At 53.0% G+C, this 21,671-nt stretch overlaps 1 protein-coding gene across 3 annotated transcripts in view; it reads left to right on the top strand.

The window, feature by feature from the left end:
* Mob2 (MOB kinase activator 2) overlaps positions 1-21,671 on the top strand; it is a 62,502-nt gene that overhangs the window by 4,349 nt on the left and 36,482 nt on the right. Inside the window, exon 1 of one of the 3 annotated variants that reach the window (XM_026379996.2) lies at positions 17,587-17,663. The exons of the other annotated variants lie outside the window; for them this stretch is intronic. Within the exon in view, the coding sequence (XP_026235781.1) occupies positions 17,602-17,663 (62 nt within the window). The 5' untranslated portion in view covers positions 17,587-17,601. Of the gene's footprint in view, positions 1-17,586; positions 17,664-21,671 lie in introns of those variants that run through there. 3 annotated transcript variants of the gene reach the window in all.

The following is a 21,671-nucleotide window of genomic DNA, read 5'->3' as shown; positions in this document are numbered from 1 at the left end:
GGATGTTGGATGCCCCGCATTTCCTGTGTTGTCCATGCAGTGGCCATGGAAACAAACACTCAAACCCCGCTTCCTGTGTTTGTGTAGATACTACTGTGTGGTACTGTGTGGGGTTCAACCTGAAGAGCCTGTGGAGGGTGAGCATACCCAGGCCCTTGTCTGCTCCTCTGCTGCTTCTGGTTGGCTGCTGGGGGCATGCTGGGGAGTTGCACAGGGATGGCCTGTTTCCTGGGGGGATCCCTGTGCCCAGCCTCCTGCCACTGCTCCAGGAGAGAAAGTGGTGCACATTGTTCTTGCCTGTCTGGGTAGAGGTGCCTCCTATTCTTTGCCTGCCTCGTGTTTGTTGTTCTTTCTGCACAGGATTTATGTAGCCGGGGCACACCCGCAGTGCTCACTGCAGTTCTGTGGGACAGTGCCTGGAACACGGAAGTAGAAACAATTGAACAAAATGAAGTGTGGACGCTTCAGGAGAGAAGGAGGAGGTGCTGGCAAGGCGTCCGGGCCATGTGTGTCTGCGGCCCCTCCAGAGGGGTGTGGGCCCTACATCTCTGCCCTGGACCTGGCTGTGCACACGTTCCTTTCTCCTGGTTCCTTCTCTTTGGGGTTCTGTCAGAATGCACAGCTACCTGGCTGCGTGGTTTAGCCGTGGTTCCCTGTGGTCCTTGGTGGACATTCCCTGGGGCAGCAGGGATACAATTAAGTCCACATCACATGTTTGTGTGCTGTGGTTGAGCTTGTAGCTGCTGGGTTGGGTGGTGGTGATTTGGGTGAGCTTGAGCGTTTTGGTGTGGCAGGAGGACAGGGAAGCACCCACAGAGGTGGAGCAGGGGAGGCATCAGATCTGGAGGCAGGAGAGGAGGTCTGTACTCTGCTTGTTGCCTGTGTCCTTTTCAGGGTCGGGGGTTTTTCTTAGTTCCTTCAGTAGCACCCCTTCACTTCCCACCCCACCCTGGCACAAGGAACAGCCTTGGGAGCCCTTGGGGAATCTGCACTGTGACATTCAGCTCCTTACTTGCTAGGCTGGGTCCCTAGTCTGGAAAGGCCTGTATGTGCCAGGTGGCCCTGAGGAGCCAGATGCCTGAGCCTGGAGCTGCCCTGGGGGTGAGCCCAGGGGTGTAAAATTAGCTCACGCTTGGCTTGTCCCTGTGGGGTCTGGCTCTGCGTGGCTCTGGCCGGGTCCCCTCCTCCACAGAGGCTGCTGTTGCTGACAGAGCTGCTTTAGGTCTTCTCCCAGCCACCTGTCTTCCCACTCCACGGTCTGCTCTCTTGGGGCCATGTGTGGTAAGCTGGGTGCCAGGTGACAAGCAGTAAGTGGCATTGGAGATATGAGACTGTGTAGCCAGTGTGGTTGAACTGAGTGGCCCCTGTGTCCTGTGCTGTGGTAAGCAGAGTTGAGGGGCCCGCCCAGGGGAGCCTCCCTGCTGTTGGGGGTAGGGAAGTAGGGATGGGAAAGTCCTGAGAGGTCCCCGAGGATGCCATGAGATTGCGAGAGGTGGCTGTCTGCCACCTCCCCAGGCCACTGTGAACTTGGAGACTTGTTTATATTCTGTATTTTACAGTTGAGTGTGGTCTTTACTATTTTTGATGAGTGGGTTGTCCCTAATTGAGCCAGGGGACTGCGTTCACACTGGCTCCTGTGGAGCCAGCGCCTTGCTGCACTTCCTGCTGGCTGTGGAGAGGCAGGCGTGCGGAGGGGGGGCTAGGCCGTAGACAAGAGAGCAGGGAGCCCAAGCATGGCTCTGGGGTGACAGCCAAGGTCCTATTGGGCTCATCTCTGGCGACTGTCCTAGGAGACTTGTGGATTGACCAGGTGCATCAGTGGTGCCAGTACCCAGGCTTCTATTTACGATTTACTTTTCTTCTGGTACTGTCATTTTTCTACGTTTTTTAACTGGTGTATTGTATTCATACGTAACGGTGGGGTTTATTGTCATATATTTATACATGCATACAAAACAATGATAGAATTTGGCCAGTATCACTCCCCAGCACTCCTTTTCTCCACCCCTAATCCCTTTCCTCTACTGATCTCCCTTTGATTTTCATGAGACCCTCAGCCCCCACCTTTCTTTTCCTTTTTCCTCTCTAGCTTTCACATAGTAACCAGGTTTTAAAAAATGCGATATGAGCTGGGCGCAGTGGCGCATGCTTGTAATCCCAGTGGCTATGGAGGCTCTGAGACAGGAGGATTGTGAATTCAAAGCTAGCCTCAGCAAGGTGAGGCAGTAAGCAAATTTTATTTATTTGTAAATAAAATACAAAATAGGGCTGGGGATGTGGCTTAGTGGTTGAGTGCCTCTGAGTTCAATCCCTGGACCCCTTCCCGTAAAAGATGCAATATGAAATAATATGAAATATAATAAACCAACAAAGACCCCCTGATGTTAAATGGGAAATATTATAAACTTGCAATTTTATATAGTCATCTCTTGGTATCCCTGGGAGGCTTGGTCCTAGGACCCTGGAGTACCAAACCTTTCAAGACTGAGTTGCTTACATAAAGGTGTTTATTCGCATAGAACCTGTGCAGGCCCTCCTGTGTACTTAGTCATCTCTAGGTGATTTGTCATGCCTGACACAAACTAACTGCTGTGTAAATAGCGTTGTTTAGGGAATAGTGATGTTTACATATTAGGCTGGTGGATCCAGTGGTAGATCTCCCAGGTTTAAGGGCTGACAGGAAGTATGTGTTTCCCGGCCCTGTTTCTGTGCACGTGTGCAGAGCACCGTGGGTCTGCCTCAGCTCGGCTTGTGAACTTCGACAGCCAGGGCCGGCGAGTCCTCCCCACATGCCCTGTTGTCTGTCATCGGCTGTGTCTTTGAAGCAGTGGTGGGTCTGGGCAGAAAGCACAATTTTACACTCTTTTTTTTCTCTCTCCAGTGCTAGGGATGGAACCCAGGCCTTGCACATGCTAGGCAAATGCTCAGGGAGCACAAGCTGGCTCAGGGGTTCCACTCCCAAAAGTAAAACACCAGCTCCATGAGGTTGCAGGTCAGTGTGCCACAGGGGCGGGGCAGGGGCACGGGCCAGGCTGTGGCTCTGCACACAGGTAAATCTCTAGCGTTGGCGTGGCTCTGAGGCCCTGACTGGGGCGAGGGTGGGCTCCTGCTCGTCGGCTCCTGCTCGTCAGCCTCCTTGGAACATCCTAACTCAGGATTCTTCTCTCAGGCTCCAGCCCCCACCCTCAGGTTGTTCCTGTGCTGCCTCCAGCAGTGGGGGGCTGGCAGGCCTGGAGGACCTTGCTCCAGTGCCTCTCCATGGGGAACTTGGGTCTGCTCCAGGCCTCTCTCCCCGAGGAGCAAGACTCTTACCATGGGGTCCCCTCAGCTGGAGTAGGCTCTCCAACTCCACTCCAGGACTCTTCACACTCTAAAGGTCACAGGGCTTGCGTAGATGGTTATGATCAGTACTCACTGTTTTAGGAATTAAAAGTGAGGGACGGGGTTGGGGCTCAGTGATAGGGTGATTGCTGAGCACACACAGGGCACTGGACTGGGTTTGAGTCCAGCACCACATTAAAACAAAATAAAGGTATTGTGTCTATCTACAACTAAAAAAAAAATTTAAATTGAAAAAATCTCTAATTCGTTTAGAAAGGATGAGAACCCAGAATATGTTAATATTAATTTTTAAGTAAAGAGTAACTGTTTTCTGGAATACAAATAGTGAGCAGAGGAATGGCATTGTTTTTTCTCAGAGCTGGATTCAGGTCAGCCTTGTTGATTCTCTTGTGGTCTTGTACCTTGTGGAGCTCTGCACAAGCTCAGGGGGCATGATGGTGAGGGACACCGTGTGCTTGTGGTACTGCCCAGGGTCCCCTGTGGGCCTGGACCCTGCTCGGGCACTGTCACTCTCAGGCTCTTGGTGCTGGGCCTCCACCAAAAGAGCCGCAGTGGGTGCGCTGGAGGATGAGAGCCTCGCCTCCACAGCTTTTTGTTGGTCAAGGAATCAGAGCACCCGGATTTGGGGGCAGGAGTGGAAGGTGACAGCCTGCTTCTTGACAGGGCACTCAGGGGCAGTGGAGGTACAAGTGGGGATGGAGTGCCAGTGACAGTTCTCAGCCTTCCGGGGCAGGTGGGGGTCAGGAGAGGTGCAGGCAGACTGATTCCTCTGCTGACAGTGTGGAGGGTAGGGCTCAGGGCCCAGGTGGGCAGCTTGTGTGCTTCCCTTGAAGTGACTGCGTTGGACCTTACCAGCAGGGTCTGGAGGCTGTGAGAGTCCTCATGGTGGGTTGAGTGTTGTGCTGGGCTGTCAGGAGGCAGTGTTAGGTACCCTTAAGCTGAGGTGGGGAGAACTCATTTCTGTTCCTGTCCATTGCTACGGTTGCCTTGATATCCACTTATTTCAGAAAGGCTGCTTACACTGGAAGTGTGGGCCCTCAGAGGGTGAAAGTGACAGCTGGACTTTAGCCCTCCACACATCATCCCAGACCCCTGAAGTGTGCAAGGGCTGCCTTTCTGATATGCCTGGAGTTGCCTGGTGGGATATGGGCCTAGGAAGCCAGCACTCAGGCCTGGGTGCTCCCCTAGGGCAGCTCTGCCTTTCCTCTCCACCCTGTGAAGGGCAGTGTGCAGCCAGATGTGGGCCCCCTGCTCTGCTTTCACCCATCCTCACTGAGCTGACGGCTTCATCTCCCCCGGAGCCTGTCCCACACAGGCAGCACTGGTTCTTGAGAGCAGATAAGTCATGATCACAGCACCTTGACTCTGCGCCACCTGCTCTTTTGGGGCAATTGCGGAGCTGTCTTGGCTCTTGGGTCCTCACCCCTGACAGAAGCCTGGGCTGGAGGGCCAGCCCGTTGTGTGAGTGGCTACTTTGAGCACTGCCGAGGTGGTGCCTCTTTCTAGTGGAGTTCTGTAAAGGATCTGCTTCAAGGAGATGGCCAGGCAGAGAGTGAGGGGGCTATCTGGGTTCTCACTACCTGGTCCCGTCCCTGAGTGGAGGTTGCATCTGACCCCAGTACTTTGTGGATGCTGGAGGGCTGCTGAGGCCAACTTAAGTACCTGCCGCCCTGTGGCCAGGCCTTCTTACCTGGGGCCACTCTTCCACCTGTCACTCTGGGAACTCTCCTTGTGTGCCTCACAGGACACAGTTGCACCGCATATTCAAGCGTCAGCACTCGTGGGAGCGGCACAGAAGCACCAAGGCAACTGTGGTGAGCCAAGTGTGCTTCTGCGCTTGCCCCAGCCTGCCTCTCCTGGGGGCTTGCCTTATTCTTTGGTTGAGTGTTTTAGAAGGACCATCCCTCTGCCTGCCTGCAGCAGGCTGGCTTACTCCCTTCACCTGGACAACACCTGTCCCTGCCCCCACTCTGTTTGTCTGGCTGGAGGCTTTCCCACAGAAGTGTCCTGCATTCTGCTGACAGCAGTGCTGCCCTGTGCCTCCCTGTGGTGACTTTGTGCTGCCTTCAGCCTGGCCTTTCAGGCCCTCTGCAGGCAGATCTGCTTCCTCTGTCCTGCTTGGTCCTGTCAGCATGGCTCCCCAAAGGACATGCAGCCTCATGGTCCATGCCAGGCCCTTTGCCCCTTCCCAACTCCTTTGGGAGCCCTGACTGCCTCCTGACCGCCTCTTCCTCCCTGATTTCTAAGCAGGTGTGACACGTGCCTGCCCTGCCTTTAGTTTCTTCCCTCTGCTCTTCTCCTGCCTTCCTTCCTTCCTTCCCTCCCTCAGCATTTTTTGAGGTCAGGTCTGTGACCAGCAGTGCAGGGCAAGGCAGTGAGGTCCATGAATGGACGTCTGGTCTGAGCCCTCCTGTCCACAGTGCCGTCTGAAAGGAGGCACCTCACTTTGGAATGGGGACACGTGCCCATGTTGGATGCTTGGCCCTTCCCTTAGGGGCCGGCCATCTGTCTGCCTGGGAAGCAGTGCTACCCTTTGTCCTGGCCAGTTTCTGTCAGGGTTGCTGGAGGGCGTGAGGAAGAAGTGTTTATCCTCTGCCATGTGCTTGTCTTTGCTCCTGAACTGCTTCTGCGCCTGGTCAGTTTGTGCGCCTGCAGGCTGCCCCAGGATTTTCCTCCTGCCTTGTTCTTGTCCTCCCACGACGAAGGCTAGTGCCACCACCATGCCACAGCCTGCAAATAACATCCAATTCACGTGCCTTCGAAGGGTGGGAGGCTGTGGGGACACTGGCGGGTCCTATTGGGTGGGGCTGGCAGCTCAGCTTGATGCCTTGACTCTGTCGAGCAGTTGTTTGGGAGGACCAGGGTGTCTGAGGGAGACTCAGTGGGCAGAGGCTTGGCTCCAGCTGGCAGCAGGTGCAGCTGTCCTCTTCAGCAGGCAGCTGCTGACCTACTCTGATGGGCTGCTGGACCGAAGGCTTTAGGTGGGTTTTGGCTTTCTCAATGCCCTTGGGCTGCCCTCAGTTCCTCTGGGAGATGGGAGGAGCTGGTAGTCACTACCCAGTACCAGCTACTCATTAACTAGAAGCTGCTAAAACAAATACGCCTCCCGGGCTGCCCTACCTGGTCAGGCTGTCTCCCCATTAGGTCAGCCTGAGGGCTGAGGGGTCCAAGTGAGAGGATTCAGTGGGCAAGACAGGCATCCAGTTTTGTGCCATCATTGGGCCCTAGGGCCAGGTGCCATCTCTGGCCTCTTTGAGTGCCCACCGCACAGGGCTTGGCCTGACAGATTTGTGACTTGGGGAACTGAGATCCACTGGCTTTCAGGCTGGAAGTGTCACCTTGTCAGGACACGGCGAGACAAGGAGATGTCTTGGAGAGAGGAGCTGGGATGGTTCCTTGTTTAGGAAGAGTTCCTGTGCCCCAGGCCCAGATCTGAAGGACTGTGCTTTCTGCACAGCCTGGACTGATGTGCTGCAGCACTGCGGGATGCCAAGAAGCTGCCGCGTCCTGGGGGTGAAGGAGGAAGGGGCCGTGCTGGCCAGCAGCCTGCTCTGGTGTTTTAAGAAGTCCCACTGGCGACTCTGCACTTTGCTGTGTGGTCAAGCTGCTGTAGGGCTGCTTATCTCTTGCATGTGTCTGCATTGCCCACAGCCTGATGGACCCTGCCGTGTTCCTTGGCTGCACTTCCCAGCAGACCCCATGGGCTTCACCAGTGAGTGAGAACTCAGCACAGGCCAGCAGTCCTAACGAGGGAGGGACACACAGGAGCGGGTGCCACCAAGCCAGGCCTTGTACAGCAGAGTGGCGGGCACTGTGGGCTCAGCAGCAGGATACCTGGTGCGCTGGCTTCATCTGGGTGAGTGCTTTTGCAACGGTGTCCGGTGGGTTGGCTGGTGAGGGTGTAGTGGTCTGGGCAGAGTCCTGCTGCTGGCCCTGGCAGGTAGCCTCCACAGCACCCCTTTTCACTGACTGCTTTCTATCTGTGGCGCAGGAATAAGCTGTTTTCTTTGCCTGCGGAGGGTGGGGCAAGCCAGTTCCTGCAGGGCTCCCAGCACAGCACCAGCACCTGTGGCCAGGAAGGAAGGTGAGGTGGCCATTGTTACTGTTGTTGCGTTTCATGTTGATGTTTAGGACAGAAGGGAAGGTGCATAAGAGAGGCCACCAGGGCCTTCCACTGTGTCAGTACAAGAAGGGGCAGTTTCCGGAAAGATGCCACCAGTCTTAGGTGGAACTGGGTCCTTTCTGGCAGCTTAGAAAGACAGATTTGCAGTGTGAGTTCCCTCAAGAGTCTGCATTGTGTCTGTGTAGACATGCCATTTCCTGGTGGTCCATGCGCTGCTGTCAGAGGGACCGGGAGAGGCCAGCCTAATGACACTCCTCCATCCCATGCTTGCTTCCTTGCCCTCCAGCCTGTGTGCCCCCGCTTCTCTTCCCACAGCCTGCTGTGGGGACACACTCAGGACCCTCCTTTGCATTGTGGAATGCTAATGGGTGTGTCTCGAGTCTTGTGCACATGATACCGGAACAGGACAAGGTCTTGTCTTGTGGGACTTGGCATTACATGTCCATCACAGAAATAGGAAGCATAGAAAAAGAACAGAAAGCAAAAAGCAAACCATCCCATTACCAGGGACACTTATTCTGAACTTTGAGCTAAAGCTGTGTCCTACAGCTTACCGTATCCTACAGCCAGTAAGCAGTCACAGGGTGTAAGATGCTTGTGTCCCCGCCAGGAAGACTGGAGGGGAGGCCTGTCTAGTCCAGGCTATTGTGCAGCTTGCATTCCAGGAGGTGAGAGTCTGGCTGCACTGGGTGGGGCCCATAGCTGCCCACCTCCAGTAGGCTCCTCCCATGCTCTGGGTTGAACAGCTCTCATGTGCACATGGCAATGTTCCAGGCCGTCCAGTTGTCCAGCCCACATTTGGGAGTCATGTGGAATGGCACACAAGCAAAGGGCTGGTAAGGGAGGTCTGCTGACAGCACCTCCCCATCTCACATCTGCCTCTTTGTGCCCAGTGTCCTCCCTGCCCCTGCCAGCACAGCAAGGCAAATGGGATGGGACGGACTGAGGCTAGCACACAGTGGTCTAAGGCATCGCCTTGGCTGTCCCACAGATCAGGCCACAATGTTCTGTGTCCGGAGCTGTGACGTGGGTTATTGTGTCAGGTCTGGGTCTCCCTCACTGCCTCTGCTGTGTGAGCATAGTGGTCCCTGGCTGGCAGGCAGGGACTATGCCTGCAGCCATTGCAGTACAAGCTGCATTTGCTTAGGGGAGAAGTAAGCTTTCACCATGTTCCTGGCCCTGCAGGCAGTGAGGGTGCTGGGCTCAGGTGTTCTGTGTACCTGCAGGTGTGGTGGGGTGTAGTGGGTTGTGGTGTAGGGCTGCTCCTGTGGTGCTGTGCTTTGGTCCTCTTGGGACAGAGGAACCACCTCTGGAGTGCCCCACCCAGCCTGGTGATTCCAGAGTCAGGTAGCCCTGCCCACAGCCACAGTCTCTACATTTTTTCTGGGGCTTTGTTTTTAGCCAGTGGCCCTGGGGTGTGATCAAGAGGCACCCAAAGCTGTTCCCAGGCTTGTCAGTGCTCCCTGCTGACTCTGCTGTCTTCACAGCCAGGTCCTCCCATCCCAGACAGGTGGAAAAGGGTAGGAAGTCCTGGGCCCTTGCCCTTCTGAGTGTTGGTGTTACTTGCCAGGTGCAGTTGATGGGACGGGAGCACTGCTGTGGGTAGTTTTTCTTTCTGTCTTCTTTGTATATGTGTGTGTGCATGCTAGGCAAGTGCTCTACCACTGAGTTCTATCCCCAGCCTAGCACTGCTATTTTATGTCATTTCTGATAAAAAAAATAATATGTTCCCTGAAATGACATTTGTAGAACTCTAGAGCAATGATCAAACCCTTTAAGATAAGGACCCTGGCCATGTCCCTGGTGAGAGAGACTAGGGTTGCACTGTGTCCTGAAGCCCTGGGCAGCTCCTGGCTGTAGGGTCTGATCCAGAAGCCTATTGGTTTCCTGGGCTGACCCACCTTGTGGCCCCTTCCTCTTAGGAGAGGTGCCTAAGGCAGAGGGGATCTGTGTCCTGGTCATTGACTTGATCCCTCCACAAAGCCATCAAAGAAGAGACTGAGCGTGTCATCCTCCTACTTAACAGACCCTCTGGCAGACTCTGTTGCCTGTGGGATGAAGTCCAGATCCATCTCCCTCCAGCCTCACCCCATGTGCTCAGCCGTGCTGCAGCCTGGCTAGCCCTCTCTCGGATGTCCCTTCTTCTACTAGCTCACCTGGCCTGTGCTCCTTTGTGTCCTCAGCCTTGGAACTTCCATTTGCCTACCTGACTTCTGCACAAAGACCCTGCATGACTTCTCTGGCTGGCTCTTGGGTGCCTTGGGACCTGGACAGATGGGGCAGGTGGAGCTTTCCAGTCACCTGAAGGAAGTTGTCTTGGTGTGCCCCTCCTCTTCTTCCCCGGGCCCTGGGGGAGGACACAGCAGCCATGCTGGCTGAGCTGCAGGAAAGTCCTCAGTAATGTCAGGGAGGGGGCTCTGTCCTGCAGCTCATCTGGCTCTAGCCCAAAGTCAGCATGAGGTATGTGGCCCAGGAACACATCTGGGCTGATTCAGGGAGCAGAGAGCATACCACCTGTGGGCCACATGCCCCTTCACCAACTCTGAGAAACTTGCAGATTCTGGCCTAGACCTCAGTTAGTCTCAGTGTCATGAAATTACTTGAACTGTGTTCCTTCCTGACCAAAGCAGCATTAAACTGGAAATTGACAGAGGTAGCAACTCCTTAGGCTTAGACATAGAGAGTCACATTTCTTTCTTTTAATTTTTAAAAATTTTTAGAGCGTTATAATTATACGTAGTATTTGGGTTCATTTTGACAAAACAATATACATGCAAGGCATTTGATTTCAGTTCCCATTCCCCCTTTCCCTTTCCCCTCCCTCTTCTCTCCCCCATCCCCCATAGCCTTTCCTCCTGTTGATCTTCCCTTCACAGCTTTATCTATTTAAGTTTGATTGTTTTTTATTCATATATGTGTATGCACACACACATACGTATGTATACAGGTGAAATTCTTTCTGGTACGTTCATGTAGGTGTGCGACCAGCTCTTGTTGACTCCATGCCGTCTTTCTATCCTTTCCCTTGCTTCCTCCCTTCTTGTCCTCCTTCCTCTACTCCCATGATCTCTCTCAGATCTTTAAGATATCCACTCCCCTCCCTACCACCTTCTTTCCCTTATTTTACTCTGGAAAGTAAACTCTGGAAAGAGAACATTTGGCTCTTGATTTTCTGAGTTGAGTCTGGTTTATTTCTCCTAAAATATTATCTCGATTTCCATTCATTTACCAGCAAATGCCAGTATTTTTTTCCTTTTTTTATGGCTGAGTACAACTCCACTGTGTTTATATACCACAGTTTCTTGTTCCATTCATCTGTTTTGGCTTCTGGGTTGATTCCATAATTTGGCTCCTGTAAATTGTGCTGCTCTAAATATTGAAGTGGCTGTGTCACTATACTATGCTGATTTTAGTTCTTCTGTATAAATACTGAGGAGTGGGATAGCTGGGTTGTATGGTGGACCCATTCCTAGATTTTTGAGTAATCTCCACACTGCTTTCCATAGTGGATGTATTAATTCACATTCCTTCCCGAAAAGTATGAATGTACCTTTCCTCCCACATCCTCTTCAGCATTTATTATTGTTTGTGACTGTTAAAATGAAATCTTGGTTTTGATTTGCATTTCCCTAAATTTTTAGAGAAGTTGAACATTTTTTCATATATTTGTTGGTCATTTCTATTTCCATTTGAGAAGTTTCTACTTATTTCTTTGGCCCATTTATTAATTGGGTTATTTGTTTTTGGCAGCAAGTTTTTTGAGTTCTTTATATATTCTGAATATTAATCCCCTGTTAGAAGAGTAGCTGGCAAAGATTTTTTTTTTCATTCTGTAGACTCTCTCTTTAGTCTCTTAATTGTTTCCTTTGTTGTACAGAAGCTTTTTAGTTTGATGGCTTCCCGCTTATTGATTCTTGGTTTTATTTTTTGAGCTTTAGGGGTTTTGTTGAGGAAGTCCGTGCCTGCACCTGTATGATAGAGTATTTGACCCTATGTTTTCTTCTAACAGTTGCATGGTTTCTGGTCTAATTCCCAAGTCTTTGATCACTTTGATTTTACTTCCATGCAAGGTAGGAGATAAGGATCTAATTTCATTCTTCTGAATAGGATATCCAGTATTCCCAGTTCCATTTGTTAAGAAGGTTGTCTTTTCTCCAGCCTGCATTTTTGGCACATTTATCAAGAATCAGATGTTGTAAGTATTTGGGTCTGTCTTGGTGCCTTCTGTTCCATTGGTCTTCACATCTATTTTGATTCTAGTACCATGCTGTTTTTGCTACAGTAGCTCTGTAGTATAATTTGAGATAGAGTATTGTAATGCTTCCTTCATCGCTGTTCTTGCTCAAGATTGCTTTGGCTGTGCTGGGCCTCTTGTTATTCTTCCAAATGAATTTTAGGAGTGCTTTTTCCAGTTCTATGAAGAATGTCATTGGTATTTTGATAGGGATTTCATTGAATCTGTATACTGTTTTGGTAGTCTGGCCATTTTAATCATATTAATTCTGCCTATCCATGAGCATGGGAAGTCTTTCCATCTTCTGAGGTCTTCAATTTCTTTCTGTAGTTTCATTTTAGAGGTCACTATAGAAGCACACTTCTGAGTAACTGGTGGGACGAAGACTTAGAAAATGGCTTTCACTGAAAGATAACACAAGTATTGCAAGACTTGCCAGATGCAGATAGACCAGAGCAGTTTTGAGCCTTCAGCGTGCCTTTGACAAACCATGTGGTGGGAGGAGGAGGGAGATGGTGCTTGGCTAGCCAGACAGGAGGAGAAGCCTCAAGGAGAGATTTGTTAGGCCAGAGGCTGATTCTGTGAAAACAGGAATTAAGTGAAAGATGTCAATGAGACTGAGAAAGAGAGAGAGAGGAGAGGGAGAGAGAGATGCTGACTGCAAGCCTTGGTGAGCCATGCCGGGTATCTGTCGGTATTTAAAAACTCTGGATTTTAAATTTAAGCCTCACAGCATAGAAAGAAGAGCTGAACCAGTGGAACGCAGTGCCAGGAGTATCCAGTATGTCCTCTGGCAAAGTCCTGTAGAAAACACTGGACTAGAAAAGAGTAATGGAAGATGTCCTCTTCGTGTTGTTCCATATTGGTTGCATGTCAGGAGGGTAATATTTTAGATCTTTGTGTTAAATAAAATACATCAAAATCAATTTCACCTTTTTTTTTTTTTTTTTTTGCTGCTGCTGCTGCTACAGCTGCTTTTTTTCCCCCCCTTTTTTCCTTTTTTTTTTGGTACTGGGGATTGAACTTGGGGCACCTAACTTAACCACTGAGCCACATCCCCAGCCCTTTTTATTTTTAATTTTGAAACAGGGTCTCACTGAGTTGCTGAGGCTGGCTTTGAACTTGTTGTCCTCCTGCCTTAGCTTCCCAAGCTGCTGGGATTACCAGCTTGCACCACCACACCCAGCTTGTTTGACTTCTTAAATGTGGTGATTGAAAGTTTAAAATTATACCCATGGCTCACATTATGGTTTGCATCATATTTGGGGGGCAGGGATGACACTGTTTGAGATCTTGACCCTTAGATTAAGAAAAGTTTTCTTAATTAGGACTGGAAAGTACTAACATACAGGAAAGGATGAATGGTTTGGTTTACATTGAAGTTGAGCAGCTCTGGTCATCAGATGCTGCCTTTTAGAGAGAGAAGCAGCCCCTGGGGGGTGAGACCCAGGCCCAGTACTCCCAGCAGCAGCCAGAGGCAGGAGCCAGTGCCTTGGGAAGTGGGAAGGGGCTTGAGCAGCCATTGAGAGGCCTTGCAGATGGCCCTGGCTGCATGGAGGGTGAGCCAGGGAAGCCTGGAGACACAGACCCCGTCCACACGTGCTGAGGGCCGTCTGGTGTGGGTGGGGGGTGTGGGGAACCTTGTGGGAACTGCTGGTGCAAGGGCTGGGGAAATGGAGGGAGGAAGAGGGCCATCAGTTCCCAATCCTGCTAGCCTGAGGGTTAGCACCTCAGTGCATGTCCCTAAATGGTGGCCTAAGGGGAAGGGGCAGCGCTGCTCTCTGGAGGCCCCACTCACCTTGAGGCACACTAACATGCCAGTGTCTGAGACCAGGGGATGGCCCCTTCCTTGGCGATGGGAAGACAGTGGGACTGAGGAAGGAGAAAAGATGCTCAAGGAGCTTGGTGACTCTAACTGACCCTGGTTCAGTGCAGAGAAGGCCCTGAAGCCATAGGTAGCCCCCAGATGAATGTACCTGGACGTAACCATCACAAACCAGGCTTCTCTGGGAGAGGCTCCAGAAGCAGACTTTGTGAGTGTGAGCGAGTCAGGACTTGCCCTTCCTCTCTGCCAGCTCAGTGGCGCCTGGCTCTGAGCTGTCCACAGGGCGGCAGTCTCCTTGCTGCCTGTTGGAGTCAGGGCTCCGCCCTGCGTTGCCAATTTTGACAGTTGTGTTGAACCCACTTTGACTCAGAGATGGAAGTGCCGACAGCAGTTTCTAGAGCAGCCCAGCCTCTTCCTGAACTCCTGGTTTTGGTGTGATGTCTTATTATGCCCTGGAGTTCACGCCAGTCTTCGGGTTTCCCCAGCCTGGCAACAATCGGACGTACCTCACAGGTTCCAGGGCTTACCCTTCCCCAGTAGTGGCTTGTCCCTCTGACCTATATCCTATGTCTCTGTCCAGTACCAGAGTCCTTCTTCTCTGCTCTTCTACTTGGGTGGCCAGAGGCTGCCAAGAAAGGACTCAGATTCATATCCCTACCTCTCATTCCCATCCAGCTACATGCTGGGTGTCCTCCCAATGTAGTATTTGCCTGTAACAGCTCTTCTTTCTCCTGGGCTCCATGTGCTGGCCTTCCCCCGGGAAGCAAGGCCAGTTAGTTCTTGGGTTCTATGTCCCAGCGTTTCACTGGGGCTGGTGCCCAGTGGATGAGTGCTCAGTGAGGATGGAGAACTACGTGGACATGGGCACTGATGCCCCTGGCCTCACATGCCTTTCCCCAGTTCTGGCTGGCACCCCAGAGATGCAAAAAGGGCCCTTCCCATGTGCATAGCTTGCCTATAGCTCAGGACATCTGGTAGGAGGTTCTGCCTAGCCACTTGTTTAGAGGAGCTCCCCAGCATGTCCAGGGGAGCTGGGCAGGCTCTAGTAGCTAGACTTAGTGCACATGGCTCCTGGGTCTGGCCTTGGCAGTTGATTCCTGAGGCTGCCTTCTTCATGCATCCTTGTGAAGGAGAGGAGGGGTTGTAGAAATGGCCCTGGCAGGAACCCTCCGCAGAGGTTAAGCCTGACTGGTGTCCCAGGGCACCAAAGAGACCACATTGTAAGAGGAGCTGCGGCCTGTAGCAGGCATGCTGTGCGAGAGCAGCTTGGGACCATGGCACCTCCCCACTGGCACTGCCCCTTGCCCTGCCCCTCCTGATCAGACACTTCCCTGTGGTCACCATGCTGGAGAGAGGGATGCAGACCTGCTTGGGCAGAGCAGACAAGCAATAATGCCACTCTGGCCACTTCCACCTCCCACACCTTGAGAGTCTGTCCAGTGTATGATGGGGCAGGCCATGCCAGGTTCTGGCAGCAGCCGTGGCTGAAAGGGAGTCCCATCCAGAGTGCAGCGCCTGGCACAAGTCTCCCTTTACACAGTGTTCCCAGGACCCACCTCGCCTCCTGGGCCAGGCTTGGACACAGGTTTTCATTCATTCTGTGTTTTTCTTCTCCCTGGAGAGGGAATGAGCAGGCGCATCTTTCACTTCCCCGAGTTGCCCCAGCCTGGATCCTGGGCACTTGGTCCCTGGCACTGTGGTCTGATGCTTGTGCATTCTGGGCTAGTCTGGAAGGAAGGAAAATGGGGCTCCTCCTGGGTTTACTCATTTCTTGATCCCTTCTCCTCTCCTGGGGTGGAGGTGGGTTGTACATCTGCCCTGTCTCATCCTCCCTTCTTTAGCCAGGCACCAGACACCTGCTCCCACCTTAACCCCCCACCCTGTCCCATGCTGAGTCCTCCAGTCCTGTCTCATGCAGGCATGTGCATAGCCAGGGGCCTCTGAGGACCCTAGTGGTTCCCTTTGTGGGAAACCTGCTGTGAGTCTGACTCTGCACAGCTTGAGACCTGGGTGCTGTGGCCTGCCATTGTGTCAGCATCCCCTGTAGCAGAGTCCCTCCCGGGAGCAAAAGGCACAGCAAGGCGGGCAGTGCCTAGAACCTCTCTAGAAAGGTGCTCTTGGCCCACAACTCTGTGGCCGGGGCCAGCTGCCCATCTGAGCTTGAGGAGCCTTCCAGGTTTCCTGGCATCCAGAACTGCCCCAGGCTCCCTCATGGGACAGAGCTTCTGCTTGCCCACCACCAACTTTGTCACCTGGGAGCACTGATAGCCCTGTCTATGTCCATATGGGTGCACCCATGTGTGCACCACTGCAGAGGGAGAACCACTTCTCCCAGAATTGGCACCATCTCATTCATCCACAAGAAGCAGACTCTTTGGCTATTTCCAGAAACATAGAGGGCCTGGCCCTGGATGGTGTCCTGGGTGTCTGGAGGGTGGTGACAGGAGTCTTGGAAGGGTTGTTTTTTGTGTGTTGAAGTGGCTTGTGAGGAAGGAAGGAAGTGGCAGTGACCTCATCTGTGTGGCTGGCTCTGAGGACAGTGCAGGCAGGGTGGCGCCACTGGGTCTGGAGGATGTGTGACTGTGTTGGTGGTGTGAGATTCATCGCATGGTGTCCTGGGGTTCAGGAGAGCTTGTGTCAAGGTGTTCTGGCAGTGTGAGGCCCATCCCTGCCTCCTTCCTCCCTTCCAGGTGACTGACTGCTCAGCTCTGCTTCCTCCCTCCCTGTCTCTCCCTCTCTGGCTCCCTCCCTCAGTTTGTTCCAGTGGAGACCCAGATTCAGCTCCAGGTTGCAGCTGGCCTGTGCTGCCTGTGCTGCTGCCAGGCCTCCTGAGCGGTGTGTTCTTTCCTTGTGCTTTTCTGTGGAGGAAGCCAGGTCATGCCCGTGTTTCGCCCCATCTGGACTGTGCTCTTCACCACGTTTCTCTGTCCCTGGACTTACAGTGGGCCTGTACTTTGACAAGACCCAGAGCCCTTCACAAGTGTGGGTGCTTCCTCAGTATGAGATGGGCCACCTCTTCTGGGGACACTGTGAGTCGTTGCCCTGTGCCAGGGCCATGGAGTCACTGGAACCTGCTCATGGTGGCATGACATTCTCCTTGTCTTTCTTCCTTATTAGCTGGAAGGTGTCTCTGAAAAGGAACTACTTCCTGCTGGCTGCTGGTCAACCGACAAAAATCAGGCCAGGTGCTCGATCCTTTCCATTTTAGTTCACTGATCCCTGTGGTCCTCTAGAAGTACCTGATGAGCATTAGGGTGTGCCTGTGCATTCATGGATTGGAGCTGTCCTGGTCAGCCAGTGAGCACGTTGTCCTGGCTGGGGCCCTGGCTTGCTGGGCCCTAGAACGGTCCTGTCATCTCTGCTATGACAGTGTGGCCCAGGTTTGTCTGTGCCCCTGCTGCCCTGTGTCTAGAACTGAGCTGTGCTGGTTGCTGGTCATGGGAAATGGTCTTAGTGTCTATGTTCCAGGTGCTGGGTGCCTGCTGCCTGGGGTGAGCCACTGTTTCTAGGCCTATTTGTCAAACAGGGCTCATGGGACAGAGCTTATGCTTGCCCAGTAAAAATATTGAGGTGCTGTTCCTCATCCTCATCTTCCTCCTCTTTGGAAAAATGTCACCTTAGGCCCATTTTTAAATTGAGTTAATTTTTGCTCTCGACTCTTGCGAGTTCCTCGTGTGTTTGGGTTTTGCCCCATGCATGGCTCTCAAGTCTCCCCATCCTTCTGCTCTCCTTTATGCCCGGGGCCTCAGCCTGCTTGTGCCTTCCCATTCCTCAGGTTTGGTGCTGATGTCCCCTTCCCAGAGAGGTTTCCTTGACTTCCCACTTCTGGTGGACACTCCTTCTGCCCTGGTCACCTCTCCCTGTCCCGCCCTTTTTTTGGCAGAGGCTCTACCACTGAGCAGTTTTTTTTTTTTTTTTTTTTTCCAGACAGGGTCTCACTGAGCTGTCCAGGCTGGCCTTGAACTTGCACTCCTCGTAGCTGAGATGGCAGGCATGTGTCATGGTGCCTGTCTCTCCACCTTTCCTTCACATGCTTTTCCGTAGCAAGTATAAGCTGAAATCCACCGAGTTCTCCGTATGCTGTCTCTGCCCCGGGGAATGCCAGCTTTCTGGTGGCAGGACTGGCTGCTTGGCCCAGGGTAGTGACATGCACTGGGACCTAGGGTGCGTTTCATGACCACCACAGCATGCCACACAGGTGCTGTACTGGGTCCTTCTCTGGTGTCTCCTTCAGCCTGGCCCAGGCTCCCTGCTGCTGCCTGAAGTCTGTGAGGTGGCCCTGGCCAGGATGCTCCTTGCTTCCTGCATGCCAGCCTGGGCCTCAGTGCAGAGGCGCACCCATCCTCAGTGCTCCTACTGGGGAAGTGGATGTCCATCACATGGGTTTTGAGTGAAGCGTGCAGCAGACAAATGGCAAGACAATGAGGCCTTGGGCCCGTCATTAGACCTCCCTGAAAATGGGAGTGTGGGGTGATCTAAAGATGTGCTCCTGAATCAGTGAGGCTTGGGAGGTGGAGGAGGGAGGTAAGCCAGAGGTGGAACTTCCCAAGACAAGTGAAGGCCAAGTGTGGGGTGAGCCAGCCCTGTGCCTAGGGCCACAGGGTTCAGATGCCTCAGAAGGAGCTGAGGCAGCCACCTTCAGGGGCTCTGCTTGACCAGATTTGTATTTTCCCAGCATGTCTCCAGTGCTGCTGGATCCCATAGCAGTGGAGCACATGGGCCCAGATCAGGGCGGCCTGTGCCCATGCGGGACCCACCAGGGAGAGGAGAAAACAAGGACCAGCCACTGTTTCTTTTCTGTCTGGGTGATGTAGCTGTGTGTAGGTGGGTTCCATCTCTCTAAGGGGGTGTTACTGACCACCCAGGCAAGTGTAAGGGGTAGCCACTACAGCCTGGCCACTTGAGTATGACTCCCTTTGTGTGGAGAGGCTATCCCTGCCACATTGCACGGTCGGTCAATGAGAGAAGATGAGAAAAGGGTCACCGTGACTTGAGCAAGTGGAATGCCTCGAGGGGAGCTGGAGTGAGGTCTAGTACCATGCAGCCACTGCCACGAGGTGTTTGCACTGTGTGCCTGCTAACCAGGCTCTGGGTCTGCACCTCTGCCCCAGCAGTGGTGAAGGCCTAAGTGCTCACCTGGACTCATGGCTAGGGGATCAGCATTTCATTTCTGACTGTCCAGCCGGTACAAATGATATTGTCTTCTTTGGACTACTCTGACCTTATTTGTTTTGACTCCCACCTGCAGTGCTGGAATTTTGTTTGAAGGTTTCCAGCAAACTGTGGCCATCCCTGCATCCCCAAACTTCCATCCCTCCTGGCTCTGTGCCTAGCATATTCTGGAATGGCATTAGGTTCCCTCCTCTGAAGGGGTACCCTGATTGTGCTCTATGGTTGACCTGAGTTCAAGGTCCCATATGCAGATAGCAACCCCAGTCATAGTTTATCCACTGCTGCTCACTCACGCAGGAGCCCTGGGCTGGGGCCAGATCACTACCAGTACTGGGGACCCCATGGCTGTCCACTGGAAGAGTGGGGCTTTGTGAATCACAGGCTGCTCAGTTGTCGCAGCATTTTGCACAGGGTATCCTGTCCAAGCAGTGTGAGGAAGGCAAGAGGGCCTGCACTAGCCCCTTGTCTCCAGCATCCAGGTTTGCTGTGCCCTTCCTGTCATGGGCAGGACACACTGAGTTGCCACCCATACCCTGGGCTCTGGATTGAGAGCCCAGCTGGGTGCCAGGTCTGTGGTCCCTGGTCTCTGACACCACCTTGGAAATGGTGTATTTGTTCTGAAACCTTGAGGCAGGACTTGAGTGTGGCCATGGCTTAGGATAGGCAATCTTCAACCTTCTGGGTTGGGGGAAGACCGTGGCCTTTGACTGGGAGGCTCCGCCTAGGGCCCACCTGCTGACTGGGAGTCGGGACAGGTATGGAGCCTGCCTGCCACCTGCCCACCCGCCACATAGGCCCAAGAGTCCACCAGAGCTGGGACAGGACATCCTGCCCATGCCAACAGACTCGAGTCTGTGCTCCATGTGGCCCAGCAGAGGTGCTGGATAAGGGGCTGCAGCCCAGGTTTCCTGCCATGGAGTGTGGCTTCCTCACTAGCTGCCTTCTGTGCAAGTGGAGAAGTGGTTGTGGGCGTCCGTTGGCAGTTGTATGGGACCTTGAGGGTGAGAACTAGTGGGCCCACATGGCTTCCGCTGCTCACATCACATGGTGCATCCTCTTTCTGTCCTGGGCAGAGGGTGGACTGCAGTGTATGGGACCTTCTCCTGGTCTGCCAGAAACTGCAGGAAAGAAGGAGGGAGAGAAGACAGCATCCAGTGATTGAGGAAGCTGGAGAGCTGGATGTCCAGTGTGTGAAACGCAGACTCACTGGGCTGAGCCAGCAGAGGCCATCCGCTGCAGAACTATAGAATGAGCCCATGGTGGGTGTGGCCTGCACCTCTGAGGAGGAGCTTGCTGGTGCTCTGGATGTAGATGTGAGAAGCAGGAGGACCCGACCTGTGGACGAGTTTGAGTCAGTGGTTTGTCCTGGACACCAGGCACAGTGGGGGTCACCACCATGCAAATCAAACCTGGAGGATGTTCCACCTCCCCTGCCCACAGCCCTCCTACTTTTGGTCCTTAGGACCCTAGCTCCTGCATCTGCCCTCTAGTAAGAGAGTGGGGTCTGACATGGCGGGAGGGGACACGTCTCCTGCCCTGGAGCCAGATGGCCTCCTGTGAGGCCCCTTTGTACGAAGCGTGCCCGTCACATGGGTGGGCTGGGGATCAAGGTGTTTTGGGGAGTACCTGCACATGATAGAGCCTGAGCCAGCTGTAGGCACCAGAGGAATACAGAGCCATCTTTGGTCTACCCAGAACCTTTGGGCTGCAGAGCAACCTTGAGAAGGAAGAAACACAGCTATCCAGAGTGCTGGGAGGGTGCTGGGCTCTTAGATCGAGGAAGATGAAGTCAGGCACGCTTCCCAGCAGGTGGAGCAAGCGAGCAAAATTGGCAAGCAGGAATCCTGGAGAGCAAAGATGAGGCCAGGGGACTCTGGCTGTCCTCTGCCAGTGGGCAGTCCAGAAAGAAGAGGTGCGAGGAGGGGGCACAGCAGTTCTCTAGAGTCACAGGAGGTGGCCCGCAGGTTGACTAGGCTGCCCATCGTCCAGCACAGTGAAGGAAAGAGGAAAGACACATAATCGTGACATGGCAGGACACCAGGAGTGAAAAAGCATTCTGAAAATTTCCATAGAGGAAAAACAAGACAGAACCAGGTCATATCTGCTTGAACAAGAGTAAGAATTCAAATTCCACCACGGAAACTGAAACAGCCTTTGACGTGCTGTCTGAGGAAGATTTCCAGCATTGACTTCAGTGGCCAGTGCATGAGATGTGAGGGTAAAATAAAAATACCTGCCTTGAGTTCCCTTCTGGAAGCTTCTGTGGAGGCCAGTGTGGAGAGACAGAAGGTCTAACGATGTGGAGAAGGAGGAACTCAGAGGCAGCTGGCAGCAGGGTGGCTTGCTGGGGTCTGCCTCTGGGCACCAGCAGCGAAGACTCTCAGATGAGACTTTTATTCTGGGATCACCCTGAGAAACCATTTGGAAAATGCTAGGGGACTGTTGGAGCTCGTTTCAGAGGGAGGTCTCATCCTCAGGCACCTTGACTGGGGCTTGTCCTTGTAGCTTTAATTTTCCTGATGGTTGTGACCTGGCTCCAGGTTTCAGAAAGGCCGTGTTAAACTGTGTTCCCATGAATACCACAGCTAGGCCTGTTGATGGCTGCCAGTGAGGTAACAGGTGCTCCCGATGTGCCGTAGTCCCTCCCGAGGCTTAATATTTATTTTTCAGTTTTCAGTGGACACAACATCTTTTATTTTATTTTTATGTGGTGCTGAGGATGGAACCCAGCGCCCCGCACATGCCAGGCGAGCCCGTTACCGCTTGAGCCACATACCCAGCCCATGCATCTTTCCTCTTTACACACATAATGCGTGCCTTCAAAAGACATTTGGGGCGCTGGGGCTGGGGCTCAGTGGTGGAGCACCTGCCTAGCACGTGTGAGGCACTGGGTTCAATCCTCAGCACCACATAAATAAATAAAGCTATTGTGTTCATCTATTACACACACACACACACACACACACACACACACA

The sequence above is a fragment of the Urocitellus parryii genome, chromosome 4 (genome assembly GCF_045843805.1).
Source record: "Urocitellus parryii isolate mUroPar1 chromosome 4, mUroPar1.hap1, whole genome shotgun sequence".
NCBI classification, from domain to species: Eukaryota; Metazoa; Chordata; class Mammalia; order Rodentia; family Sciuridae; genus Urocitellus; species Urocitellus parryii.
Note: the sequence above shows the minus strand (reverse complement) of the source record. Positions and strands in the feature narration are given on the sequence as shown.